The sequence below is a fragment of the Podarcis muralis genome, chromosome 7 (assembly GCF_964188315.1).
Source record: "Podarcis muralis chromosome 7, rPodMur119.hap1.1, whole genome shotgun sequence".
Taxonomy (NCBI): domain Eukaryota; kingdom Metazoa; phylum Chordata; class Lepidosauria; order Squamata; family Lacertidae; genus Podarcis; species Podarcis muralis.
The window spans coordinates 87,620,665-87,634,906 of NC_135661.1; the positions used below are offsets into that span (position 1 = coordinate 87,620,665).

Below are 14,242 nucleotides of genomic sequence, written 5' to 3' on the forward strand. Positions count from 1 at the left end.
AGTTTCTCCCCCTCCCCATTTTATCTTCTTGACACTCCTGTGAGGTAGGCCAGGCTGAGAAGCTGTGACTGCCCCCCCCAAGGTAACACCCACCGAGCTCCATGGTCAAGTGGTGGCAATTTGTACCCTGGTCTCTGCCAGGTCATTGTCCTGCACTCTGACAACTATGCTCAGTGGTGGAGCTAGCTGCTCTGGTACCTGGAACGGCGCACATGTTGTGTGCCAGGGGGGCACCACCCACAGTGAGCGTCCCAGGGGGGCGGGGCGGCGATGTCACCCCCCCTCAGGGATGACACCAGGGGCGGACCGCCCCCACCACACTCCCCTTCCTCCACCACTGACTATGCTGCACTGTCTCTCTTAGGAAAGAACAGTCGCTTCTGAGAGCCAGGAAAAAGTTCTGGGAAAGGCAGGGTTGGAGGAAGGCAGGGGTCACAGGCAGAGGCAACCTCAGGGCCTGCCCCAATTGGACGGTGTGCCCCGCCCTAATCCCCAGGGCCATCTTCTTAGTTTAGATTATTTATTTGCTTCACTGCTTCATTTTTGAAAAGAGACGACTTGGCAGGAAAGCACCATATAAATGCCAATGAAAATGGAGAAGGGGAAGAAAATGTTCCCAGGCCTCGCAGCCTCTTCCCCAATGCGATACTGCCCGTTTCTCAGCAGCTGGGTGAGCTCTGCCCCGTTTTTTAATTGAAGTTTTTGCAATACAGTGGACGCTCGGGTTGTGAACGTGATCTGTGCGGGATGCACGTTTGCAACATGCAGCCTTCGCAACCCGCGTCTGCGCACGCACGGGTTGCAATTTGGTGCTTCTGCTCATGCGTGCTTCTGCTCTCAACCGGGGAGCTCTCCCCTTCTCTGCCTCTCACATCTGTATACAGTTCTTACCACATTAGAATGAGACAAATAACACAAGAATGATAATAAATGAGAGAAAAGAGAGAAAGAAAGAGATAAAAGGACCTGCAGCTGTCCATCGGTCAGATGTGTAGTCAATATTTCTTCCAGTTGGTCAGATGCTCCTTCTATGTTATTCAATTATTCCTTCTGCTGGACGTTGTTTTTTGCCAGCCTTCCGCCCAGTGCTCCCCAGCTTGTTTACTTTTCTCTATGCAGAAAGTCTAAAAAAGATTCTTCTGAAGAAGTGTGCATGCACACAAAAGCTCACGCCAATAACAAAATTAGTTGGTCTCTAAGGTGCTGCCAACCTAGCAGTTCGAAAGCACGTCAAAGTGCAAGTAGATAAATAGGTACCGCTCCGGCGGGAAGGTAAACGGCGTTTCCATGCGCTGCTCTGGTTCGCCACAAGCGGCTCAGTCATGCCTGGGAAAAGAGGAGGTGGAAGAGGACTGGAAGAAGTTTAAAGACTATTTACAAAAACTATATAAATTGTATGAATGTTAAGAAGGTGCATGAAAGGAAAGATTATGGCAACAGCAGCCTAGATGAGATATGTATGAGAATAAGCTGAAATACAAAGATAAGATTTGATGAGATTTGAAGTAAAGTTATGCCTAAATTAAGCAGTTAAATATTTGATGGAATTATTCAAAACCAGAGGCATAACATATTAGAATTAGAACATAAGACCTGAAAGAAGGTAATAAATTGCTGAACATAACTTTTATATCGAGAACGCAGGAAAGGGAAACGTGAGGAAGTCCAGATGGTTATGGAATATATGTATGAAAAACTGTGTCTTTCTTTTTTTCTTTTTTCTTTTTATATATAGTTGATAGTTATGTCTTTTGTGTTTGATATATGTTTGGTTATTTTCTTTTTTCAGAAATCTCAATAAAAAATATTAATAATAATAATAAAAAACACAAGCGGCTCAGTCATGCTGGCCACATGACCTGGAAGCTGTATGCTGGCTCTCTCTGCCAATAAAGCGAGATGAGTGTCACAACCCCAGAGTCGGCCGCGACTGGACCTAACGGTCAGGGGTCCGTTTACCTTTAAGGTGCTAGTGGAAGGAATTTTTAAATTTTGTTTCAATTATAAAACAGTCCCTCTTTATTCCTTATCTCCTCCTCCGAAAGAAAAGCTTTTTAAAAGCTGTGTTTGTATATTGATGCATAGAAGTTCAGTTACTTTAAAACCTTAATTTGTGCCCCAATCCATTTCCTGTGTCGTTTCCAGATATGTATCAGCATCAGTCCTGTATCTGTATCAGTCCTGTATCAGCTCTGTATACAGCTCTGTATCAGTCCTGTATCTGTATATCAGTCCATTAGTCCTGTTTGTTCAGTCTTGCTCCTCTTCTTCCAGTTAACCAGGGAAGCAAGATTCCTTTCAGACTGCACACAAAGTCTATCCTTTCTCTGCTTTGGCTCCACTCCTGCCCCCCTAAAATAAATAAACCAAACCCCCAGTATTTGGCAGCTCTGTTCCTCCCAGTCTTTGCACACCCATGTGCAACTCTGCCAATCCATTCTGCTTTCCAGACTGCGTCTCTGATTCAAATATTTTTTTTCTTCCCCCTTGGCTCCCCCAGATCTGAGCCTGCAATTGCCAGAAAAGCAGCTCGTATCTCCTTTTCTGGCAATTCTGGCACTTCATCAGCAGATTCTCCTAGAATCATTTTTTCTCACCTGCACACCTATTTCCTCAAGCAGTGCTATTGCCACATTAACTGTCAATGGAGTGCCTTTCAGAATTCTTCATCCTTGCAGTCATATGAATTTACAGTGCAGGCTTCTCACAGTCAAGCAGTGTGTCCTTGTGATGCTCAGAATTCCAATCTCACCACAAGTACAAATTTCCTTTGCAAAATAAACATGAACAACAGAGGCTCAAAAGAACCGCAGGACGAGCCCGGGAGAAAACCTCTCAGAGATAGAGAACACCTTTGTTTGATTTATAGTTCAAACTGAGCTTTCTGCTTGTTCTTTATCAAGTACCTTTACCAATAACCTAAATCAGTCATCAGGTCACATTTTGCATGAGCACTTAAATTGACATAGGCGTAGTTTCAAAGGCAGTGAAATAAAACAATAAGACGAGTGGCATGTGTTTTTGCTGGATTGATCTTCAGTGCCTTAAGTGGTTCTTAGGCAATGCTGAGATTTTCTCCCGCTCCCAGATTACTCACCCAGTAGATTTTCTCTATCCTGTCAGTGAACCATCCACTCTGGAGCTTCCGGAAATTAATTTATTGTTATCTCCAACTGCAGAGATAGAGGGTAGATAGATAAATCTGTTGTTCACTTAATTGCAGCTTTCAGAAGCTGCGACTGAGCTGCATAAGCTCCTTCCAGTAAGTCCATCTCTTCCTCTGCTCCTCACCTGCAGGTTGCCATCCAGCCTTCCCATGGACCTCCTGGGCCCATGGACCCTCCTGTTGGCCTCCTTCCTCTTCTGCTTGCTGTTCCTCTCAGCATGGAAGAAGAGAGAGAAGCTGCCGCCTGGACCGACTCCGCTGCCCTTCATTGGGAACCTGCTGCAAGTCAACACAAAGGACATGTATCAGTCGCTGATGAAGGTAAGTCTCTGGACGCCTGTCCGTCCATCCGGCCGCCTTTCCTCTCATCTCCTGGCCAAGTGCCCTCAATAGTTTTGCAAGCCACTCGGGGACTTGGAAGCCTAGAAGTGTGGAAGGAGGGGACCCCAGGGGTCATGTAGCCCAACCCTTGCAGTGCAGGAACGCTCCAAGTGCACATTCCTCAGCCAGGCGTGAGAAGGTTCACTTCTTGTGTCCCAAGTGGCTCATCAAGCATAGATTGTTGTTGTTGTTGTTTAGTTGTTTAGTCGTGTCCGCCTCTTCGTCACCCCATGGACCAGAGCACGCCAGGCACTCCTGTCTTCCACTGCCTCCCGCAGTTTGGTCAATCTCATGCTGGTAGCTTCGAGAACACTGTCCCGCCATCTCGTCCTCTGTCGTCCCCTTCTCCTTCTGCCCTCCATCTTTCCCAACATCAGGGTCTTTTCCAGGGAGTCTTTTCTTCTCATGAGGTGGCCAAAGTCTTGGAGCCTCAGCTTCAGGATCTGTCCTTCCAGTGAGCACTCAGGGCTGATTTCCTTCAGAATGGAGTGGTTTGATGATCTTGCAGTCCATGGGACTCTCAAGAGTCTCCTCCAGCACCAGAATTCAAAAGCATCCATTCTTCGGCGATCAGCCTTCTTGATGGTCCAGCTCTCACTTCCATACATCACTACTGGGAAAACCATGGCTTTAACTATACGGACCTTTGTTGGCAAGGTGACGTCTCTGCTTTTTAAGATGCTGTCTAGGTTTGTCGTTGCTTTTCTCCCAAGAAGCAGGCGTCTTTTAATTTCGTGACTGCTGTCACCATCAAGCATAGATACATAACTCATAGATTCATTGTAAGGACAGTGATGTGGGAATCCCCTGGAAAGTGTGGGGCACCCATTGCTTGTCATGTAGCCTCCCTACAGACAAGTCAGAATGAAGGGTGGGTACCCTGATGGGTTTGCATTACACGCACACACCCCACAAATGTCGTGCAAATGACAAAAAGGCTGCATGGGGTGACCCCCGGAAACAAGGAGGGCATGAAAGAAAATGGGGCAGTCCCACAATGGTGAGTCCCAGATGAACAGAATCTATGTTCGAGTCAGAAAGGGATCCCAAGGGTTATCTAGTCCAACCCCCTGCCAGGCAGGAATAAAAGGCAGCCTTTCTTTGCCTCTTTGTTGTGCTATTTCTAGTGAGGCGCTCAAAAATCCCGGGGCTCTCCCCACACCCCAGTTTAGGCAGCGATGGTGTTGCCTTGATTGGACTAGGAAAGAGAATGAGATGAGGCATTTTTGTTCCAGTTTTTGTAGATGATGATGATGATGATGATGATGAAGATTAAGGTTATTATGATGATGATGACCCAGGACCTGGTCCTATAGTCACTCTGACCAAGAGTTTTCCCAAACTCTGTGCCGTGACACATTCATGTGTTGGCTGCAGTGTGTAGATGTGTCGCATGAATGCTCCCTGCGCTCCTCCTGGGGCTGGAAAGCGGTTGGTTTATCCTCCAGTTTACCAGTAGAAGTGATTTGCTGTGTCGCAAAATGAGGCATGTCTAAAAGGCTTATCACCAACACACAAAGTCTGGAAAGCTCTGCTCTATTTTTCTGCCCGTGACCTGGCCATGCCCTGTTGCTCAGAACCCCTCTGATCCACTCTGCACATGACTTTGTGACTTTTGTTCGAATTCTGTTTCAAAACAAGCTACTGTATTCATATATTTCTGGCCTTTCCATTCATGAAAAAGGGTTTGCAAGCGTTAATTAGAAGCTCCCTCAGAGTGTGGTCTCCACTTCTTCTGTTTGATGGATGAGGTAATGACAGGATGTTTTTCAGAGCCTTTCTTGGCACTGCCTAAAGGCGTTGCTGTTTTTGTAAGGTTTTTCCTTTCTTTCTCCAATTCTAAAGGGCAGGGATCTAAAGTTTGAAGAGCTGTTTTTCTCCCACTGTGTGTGCCATTTTCAGAATATGTGCAACTGTGGTTGCCGCTTGTGCACATTTGTGTGTGTGTGTGTGGGATGCATTTATCGACGTGCATTTTATTCGTAACACAACTATATGGTTCTTCGGAATTGGTTTGAGTTCCTGTGGGGATGCGGATGCAGCGTGGGGGCACCCCCACCTCCTCATAAGACACGCCACAGCGTGTCTGGCTGCCATGCCCGTTCTGTGCCTCCCTTGAAGAAAGCTTTGCTTAAAGTTCCACTTGGCTGGAGCAAGACAAGACAAACAGGCTTTCAAGTATCAGGGGAACATTTGGGGGGGAAATGCCTATCTGACACGTGTATCGCTAGCGCTGGAAATGTGTTGGAAACAACGCCCTGGGAAAGGCTGCCAACTTCCCAAGTCTTCGGAGCGCCTCTCCGGTGGCCCTCTCTGCCTGTAAATCTCCCTCAGTCCAGAGAGACCAATGATAAGTGACCCTTCTCTCCTGAGAAGAGCACACTAATCTTCTGGTTTATCATAGCAGAAGAAAGACTCCTTCGTAGTTCTAGAACTACTTTATTTACAGTCTATATACAAAGACTCCATCGGCACATCTGTGCTCTTTGAACAGAAAACAGCGACGCATACAGAAGTGAAACTGACTTCCGACAGTAATGAGACTTCCTGTCTCACGTTCACTCAGACACTCACATGATGTATACAAAACATACTGCCACTGCTGGAGCAGCTCGGATAGATAAAAATCCTAACATCACTCCCCCATTTTTAGGTAACCATTGCTGCGTAAGCTAGTGCCGCATCAAGTGACATAAACAGACAGTTGCTATACACATAGTATACCCCTGTTGTACCAGTTCCACCTTCGGAACTACCTGCAACTGGCCTTGCTGGAAATACATTAAGTTCAGGGTGGTTTCACTACTGTCTCTGCTAATAAAAGGAGCCTCTGCAGATCTAGGCGGCAGCTTGTTTGGAGCTTGCTAGCTTGCTTGCTCCTGCACAGCTCACGTGCATTCAACTCAAAGACCTGGGAGAATAAGAACTCTGCCATAATCCAATATCTTGCTCTCCAAGCGTTTTATCTGAATCGACTCTTTCCCATCCAGATTCAGCTTGCTGACACCAACTACCTGGGGAGATTACAAGGCCATTTGAAGCCAGACCAGATGGTGTGCCTTTCTCCTAAAATACTTTTTTTGGGGTAGGGAATTTGTAGAATCCTGGCTTGTGCATTCCCCATTCCTCAAAGCTTTCATGGGTTGCCACTCCCTCCACACCAATAGCTCTGACCTCCTTTTCTTCCAGGTCCTGGACGAGAGTCCCATCTCTCTGTACCTTACCCTGCAATGAATCTTCCTTTAGACAGAGGTCCACTCACTGGCTCATTGTCCCCCTTCCTTGAGGCACCTTGGTCCAGAGAGCTCCATCTTTCTTTCCCATTTCTTGTGTGGATTGTTGTTGTTGTTTAGTTGTTTAGTCGTGTCCGACTCTTCGTGACCCCCTGGACCAGAGCACGCCAGGCACTCCTGTCTTCCACTGCCTCCCGCAGTTTGGTCAAACCTGTAGCTTCAAGAACACTGTCCAGCCATCAACTTGATCCCCTTCCCCTCTTTCCTTTTTCCTTCCTCCTTCTGTGATGGAACTCCTATTTGGGGGCTTCCCTGGCTTTTTTCTGGCCCACGTAGGACCAGTCTGGTTAGTTGGCCTCGGTGAAGATTGGACGTTTTCATCTCCAAAAAGTTTTTGATTTGAGTTTCTACTGAAATGAGGCTGCACTTTAATGTTGTATTTTAATCTTGTTTTTAAGTTGTATCTTAATCAATTGTTTTTATACCTGGTGTTAGCCACCCTGAGCCCAGTCTTGGCTGGGGAGGGCGGGGTATAAATAAAATTTATTTTACGATTCCTTGTCTTCCTGAAAACCAATCTATTTGCTCCATCTCTCCATCTGTTCCATCACCTCACACAATGCCCTCCTCCTCTTTTCACAGATCCGTGAGAAATATGGTCCTGTCTTCACCATCCACTTAGGGCCCCGCCGTGTTGTGGTCTTGTGTGGATACGATGCCGTGAAGGAGGCCCTGGTGGATCAGGCTGAAGAGTTCAGCGGCCGTGGAGAGCAAGCCACGTTTGACTGGCTTTTCCGGGGTTACGGTCAGTCTCCGCTTTTGCAGTCCAGAGGCATGATTGTTATTGTTTTTAATGCAGACCAGAGTGCATGATTATGGGCATCTATAGGGCACTTCTAGTGAACCTCCCCTGGTCCTATGAAGCAAATCAGACATGTTCAACCGGTCGACCTCGATTGACAGATAGATCCCTGGATGATCCTGGTCGATCGCGGGCTCCTGATCGATGGTGGGATTATTTAAAGTGGCAGTCGTTTGGCATCTGCTGATGATGATAGTGGATACGATACTTGGCTTTAGCGCTGCTTTTGTTTGCCAGCAGTAGATTGTTTGGCGGGGGATTTATGGCATTCCCCCTTAGGCTCAACAACTCTTCCTTCCTCCAATGACAATGTGTAGATCACTGATAGTTTTCTTATACTGGGAGTAGATCACAGTCTCTTGGGAGTTGGGTGTGCCTGAAGTACATTTTTAAAATACATATTTTACAGTGGAAAGAAGTGAGGCAGAGAGAATGTCTTCCAATGCCATTGAGACAAGCCATCAAGAAGGGTGCTGGACGAGAGTTTGCAAGCCCCCATCCCACCCCAACTCCATGATCCTGTCAGGAGTTCAGCCTACACTCAAGTAGGACCCTGGCAGAGACAATGCCCGACTGGCAGGTTCCCGCCCTCCTGGTCAATCGTTCGGGAGCTTCAAAAGCTTTCTTCAGCCCGAACATCACAGTGACTGATGCCAACCGACACCAGCACACTTAGGGATCCACAGAGTTAGCGCAGCTTGCGAAACAGACCTCAGCAACTCAGCATTTTGGCTAATCTACTTTATTTACATATAAACACACATGGAGCACTGCAACACGGCTCCCTCTCTCTCTAGCATCAGACAGCAAAGAGAAAAAACCCCAAAGGACAATAGTCCCACTTTACGGAACACAGTAACACAAACATCCTGTCTCCGTCACTTCCCACTCTGTGGAGTCAAAACATATACCGTCATGTGATAGACAACAATCCCATGACTGCAGTCACGGAGCAGGAATTCTAACAGATCCTATAAAGACCACAACTCTCTTTGCACACAACAACACACCCAGGCACACACCCTATGAGAGGAAACCCTGACGCTTGCAATGTTCTTCCAAATGCTGAAATTGCAATTTTAGAAACTAGGCAAAAAATTCAAAATGTGAATTTTTAAGGGGGGCATTCTTCATTGTTGTGCAGTTTCAACCCCGTTCTCATTCAGAGCACATGCCTTCCTTCTCCTCCTCCTTTGCTTCTCAGGGGTTGTCTTCAGTAACGGGGAACGGGCCAAACAGCTACGCCGATTCTCCATCACAACACTGAGGAATTTTGGGATGGGAAGGAGATCCATTGAAGATCGGATCCTGGAGGAGGCCCACTTCCTGCTGGAATCCCTGAGGGCAACAAAAAGTGAGCTCAGTTTTGGTATCTTTAAGAAATGGACTCATGTTATGCTAGTGGTCCAAACCAGGGCAAGACACACTTAACTTCGGGAGTATAGGATGTGGAAACAGGTTCAAACAACCCTACTCCCTAGCCTCCATGTGGACGATGGAAGTCCAGGGGAGGGTCTACTTGGCCTATCTCTAAATTATACAACTTGGGATCAAAATCCTCTGATGGGTTTAAGAGAGTAGGATGAAATCATTCTTAGATGGCTTTGCAATGTGTGGCCTCTGCCATGTTCTCAGCCCCCTTTAAGAATTTTTCTATCACCCAGGGTGTCTTGGACGCTGTGCAATGCCATATTTCCGTTTCCTAGCCAGAGTTGCAGATGCCAGGTTCACCCCAAAATAATCAATCAATCAATCAATCAATCAATCAATCAATCAATCAGTGAGCTCAATTTTAATATCTTCAAGAAATGCTGCTTAATGAGTTACAGGTGATAGTTAGAAACAGTGGGCATTTAAGTGGGCAATTGAAGGCTTTATACTGAATATTATATTTACTTTTGGTAATGGGTGGAAACAGACGTAACTTAGCCGGAGCTAAATACATCACCAACACTCTACATCCTATCAAAGTAATGTTTCTCAAAGGAATAATGAGGTAAGACTGTACTATTTTGCAAAGTGTACTCTTTTTTTAAAATATTTTTTATTAGGAATTTAAACAAAACATATTATCTTAAAACATATCATCCTTAATTCCCCCCCAGTTTCCCCCTCCCCCCATAAAACAACCCCCTCCCCTCCCCCCGACTTCCCTCAGTTCCAGTCTCTGCTTTCTCTATAAATGCTATTCTCTGCATGTTACAAAATTGTATAAATCCTTAATTTATCTGACTGGTTATTATCAATAAAAAGTTTGTGAGTGTTTATTCAGAGCCCGCCAAGGGGTCCAGTTCACTTTGTTGCTTCTTTAAATACTTTGTAAAAGGTTGCCATTCATCTTTAAAGTCACAGTTATCCTTGTCCCGTGCAAAGTGTACTCTTGATTTGTTCCTGGGTTGGGTGACTTGCTTTCTAGGTGCTCCCTTTGTGTGTCTTTCTTTCCAGGCGCACCCTTTGACCCCACCTACATGCTGAGCCGCACGGTGTCCAACGTCATCAGCTCCATCGCCTTTGGCGATCGCTTTGAATACGAAGATAAGGAGTTCGTCTCCTTGCTGAGTATGATGCTGGGTAGCTTCCGGTTCACTGCTACCTCTTGGGGGCAGGTAAATTGGAGGGGAGGGGAGAGGGAGAGCACATGGGATGAGGCCATGGAAACAAGGAGAGTTGCCCCTTTCCCCTGGTCCGGAAAGAATCTAAGATCTCTACAAGCAACAGTGCTTCGGAGTAGCTGAGAAAAAGCTATTGACCGTTGTTGGGGCAAGTTGCTCACTTGGAGCTCTCCGTGGTGCTGCAACTCCTGATCTGCCTTGCTGCTTGGCCAGGTCTGACTGGAGCAAGTTTAGAATGTTGCTTCGGCCAGATTGAGCTGTTGAGGCTGCTAGCACTGTAAGAAATTCCTTCTCACCCTCTGAGTCCTCCTCCAAGTCTCCATCCTTATCCCCTAAAGAGGAGAAGTCATGTCTGTTACAGCTGATAGCTTAGTCAGCAGTTGATGCCAAGTTTTATCTGGAGTCAGGAATTCCAGCTGCCTGTTCTGTTCTTCTTAGAGAGAGACTTTCTGAGTCTGTCTTTTTCCTAGTCTCTTCCAAACTTCCATGATATGTTTCCAGCTTCCACAGACCTCCACCTCAGCTTCACTTTGTGCAATATCTGTTTTCTCTCCCCTCACCCTCTGAAACCAACACAAACAGCTCTATGACATGTTCTCGGGCATCATGCTGTACCTGCCTGGCCCACAACATAAAGCCTTCAAGCAGCTCTTAGGGTTGGAGAAGTTCATCATGGAGAAGGTAAAAGACCACGAGGAGACCCTGGACCCAAATGCCCCTCGGGATTTCATTGACTGCTTCCTGGTGAAAATGCAGCAGGTATGGCGATTTCATTCTAAGTATTGTGATCAAAGTATTTGTCTGAAAGGAAACTAGGATCCCTGGAAGGAAGCCACCTCTTCAACACTACTCCCTTCATCCTCATTGGTTTAATCGTGACATCACTGCAGGTTAGCCAATCAGCAGGAAAGAACAAGCTTTGAAGACATATGAAGACCAGATTTTAGCCTCTACCCACATATAATCTATGAAGCATCCTCCATTACCATTTTCCTTCTGACTTAGGATAAGAAAAACCCAAACACAGAGTTCTTTGCAAGGAATCTGGTTATGACAACCCTCAACATCTTCTTCGCTGGCACAGAAACGGTCAGCACCACCTTACGCTATGGCTTCCTGCTTCTGCTGAAATACCCGGAGGTTGAAGGTGACTGCGGAAGGGGGAGGAAAATAGGCTGGAGAGATGTGTCCTTGCCTTCTATGGGAGGATCCCTCTTTGTTTCCCCAGCTATGAGCTGGGATCCTTCTTTAGCTCCCTGGAAGGTGCAAATAGCACTTTTGGTCTCATCCTGCTGACTTCTCAACAGAGAAAGTCCACGAAGAGATTGAACGGGTGGTTGGCTCGAATCGCACTCCCAACATGGATGACCGTCCCCTGATGCCCTACACGGATGCTGTGATCCACGAGATCCAGAGATTTGGTGACATGCTCCCCTTGGGGGTAGCAAGACGTGTGACCCGCGATACCCAGTTCCGGGAATACAACCTTCCCAAGGTACGGTGATTCTATTAGTTCCTGAGGCTCAGACCCTTCGGTACAATTTCCAGATACAGTTTGTGGCTCAGCGAAATTCCCCAAGCACTCTGTCTTGTTAGTGTGTGAGCACCGACTCTTGGGGATCCTTTTCTTGGTCTCAGCACAGTTCCTGTGTCTTCGCAACATCTGGAGTCCAGCCCTTTCTGGTTCAATTCTCATTACAGGAATAGACACCTCAGTCATCCAGTTATTCTCCTGATGTCTTTATTATTCACAAGTTGCATTACACTACTGGTCTACATGAAAAATAAAAAACAGAACTACCGTATTTTTCACTCTATAGGAAGACACATCTAGTATTTTTCACTCTATAGGAAGACGCATCTAGTTTTTAGAGGGGGAAATCAAGGTGGGGAAAATATTCCCCCCCCCAGCCCCAAAGAGCAAAGAAGCCAAGACAGTGAGCGGGTGGCAATTCCCCCACCTCCCACAAAAACCCACAGGAGCCGCACGAGGCTCCTGTGGGCTTTTCTACAAGGAGGGAGAAGCCTGCAAGAGCCACACGAAACCTGTGTGCGGCTCTTGGGGGCTTTTCCTGCCTGCCTCCCCCCTGCATTCACTCCATAGGATGCACAGACTTTCCCCCTTAGTTTTTAAGAGGGGAAAAGTACGTCCTGTGGAGCAAAAAATACGGTGTATACATCTTGAGTTAGAGTGGCGTCCGGCACACTTCCCTGTACCTCTGAGCCTTCCGTGCACTGCTCTGGTTCGCCAGAAGCGGCTTAGTCATGCTGGCCACATGACCCGGAAGCTGTACGCCGGCACCCTCGGCCAATAAAGCGAGATGAGCGCTGCAACCCCAGAGTCGGTCACGACTGGACCTAATGGTCAGGGGTCCCTTTACCTTTTATCTAAAGTGATGGATTGCCACACTGGCTTGTATTTGTGGACTTTCTGGGGGTGGGCATGGCTATGATCAGCTCCTGCGCTTCAGAACTGACCACTACACCAATCGGCCTGGTGTTGAAATCTCCCATTTCTCCCGTATCTTCTCATTTCTCTCCCTTTTTTGTTCAGGGGACTGAAGTGTTTCCCATGCTCGGGTCTGTGCTGAGAGACGCCCAACACTTTGCAAGACCAGATGTTTTTGACCCCCAACATTTCCTGGATGAGAATGGGCAGTTCAAGAAGAATGAGGCTTTTATGCCTTTCTCTGTTGGTGAGTGAGTCCCCTTCCTTTTCCAAGCACTCCTAAGCCATCCATAACAGCACCCTGAAAGCCTGTATTCACCTTCCTCCTCTTTCCTAGGGAAGCGCTACTGCTTGGGGGAGAATCTGGGCCGGATGGAGCTCTTCCTCTTCTTCACCAGCATCCTGCAGAACTTCCGCTTAAAATCTCCCGTCCCTCCTGAAAAGATCAACATCTCTCCCATGCTGGTTGGCTTTGCCACCATTCCACATTTTTATGAAATGTGTGCCATTCCCCTCTGAAGGAGGACAGGTGTCTTGGAGAAGCGGAGTCCCATTGTCACCCACCTTTGGTTGCCTCAAATGCCAAATTTGGAGAGTTCTTGAACTCATGAAGGGCCAGAACAGGTTGACCCTCCGGCCTCCAGAATCTTGCTTTTGAAGCTCCATGATCTATGTTTCCATTGGTAGAATCACTCCCCCCTGTATTTCTTTTGGAAGGTCCTTGGCTCACAGCCCCCGTTCCTTCCCTCAGGCACCATGAATGAACCCCTCTCCTCAGCCCCCATTCCATCCATCAGATTCCCTTTCCGCTCTTTTTTCGCATCCTGTGTTTTTTCTTCCCCCTTGTCACTTTCCTGTGCTGAAACATTCACTGTGAAGGAAGAATTGTTAACCCTGCAGCTCGGTCTGTGCTGAAGGGTTTGGGGAGGCAGAAGAGGTTTGCCATAATGTAGGGGAAATTGCTTCTCTGGAACCTCTCCATTCCTGGGACAGAACTGAACTGAAAGAACTGTTTGGGTTTTCTTTTTTAAAAATGAATGTGAAATTTTACTATCATCTGGTTTAGGGCATTGTGGTATATCTCTTTGTCTGAATCTTGACCTATACCACGCTGCCTATCTATTGTCAAGCATTCAGAATTGGAAACACACCCTTGGTATTAACTTTCTGATGTGGGAAACCTCAGAATAACTATCATCTATATCTATCTATATCTATCTATCTATATCTATCATCTATCTATCTATCATCTATCATCTATCATCTATATCTATCATCTATCTATCTATCTATCTATCTATCTATCTATCATCTATCTATCTATCTATCTATCTATCTATCTATCATCTATCTATCTATCATCTATCTATCTCTATCATCTATCTATCTATCTATCATCTATCTATCTCTATCATCTATCTATCTATCTATCATCTATCTATCTATCTATCATCTATCTATCTATCTATCTATCATCTATCTATCTATCTATCATCATCATCTATCTATCTATCATCTATCTATCTATCTATATCATCT

At 46.3% G+C, this 14,242-nt stretch overlaps 1 protein-coding gene across 2 annotated transcripts in view; it reads left to right on the forward strand.

Moving 5' to 3' along the window:
• LOC114603155 (cytochrome P450 2A13-like) overlaps window positions 1-13,945 on the forward strand; it is an 18,376-nt gene extending 4,431 nt beyond the window's left edge. Inside the window, exons 1-10 of one of the 2 annotated variants that reach the window (XM_077932370.1) lie at window positions 3,060-3,188; window positions 3,298-3,487; window positions 7,423-7,585; window positions 8,847-8,996; window positions 10,088-10,248; window positions 10,837-11,013; window positions 11,260-11,401; window positions 11,562-11,749; window positions 12,809-12,950; window positions 13,041-13,945. In XM_077932370.1, coding sequence (XP_077788496.1) covers window positions 3,317-3,487; window positions 7,423-7,585; window positions 8,847-8,996; window positions 10,088-10,248; window positions 10,837-11,013; window positions 11,260-11,401; window positions 11,562-11,749; window positions 12,809-12,950; window positions 13,041-13,222 — 1,476 coding nt within the window. In that variant the 5' untranslated portion in view covers window positions 3,060-3,188; window positions 3,298-3,316 and the 3' untranslated portion in view covers window positions 13,223-13,945. Of the gene's footprint in view, window positions 1-3,059; window positions 3,189-3,297; window positions 3,488-7,422; window positions 7,586-8,846; window positions 8,997-10,087; window positions 10,249-10,836; window positions 11,014-11,259; window positions 11,402-11,561; window positions 11,750-12,808; window positions 12,951-13,040 lie in introns of those variants that run through there. The other variant, XM_028741948.2, reaches the window with a different exon arrangement.
• The last annotated feature ends 297 nt before the right edge of the window (window positions 13,946-14,242 follow it).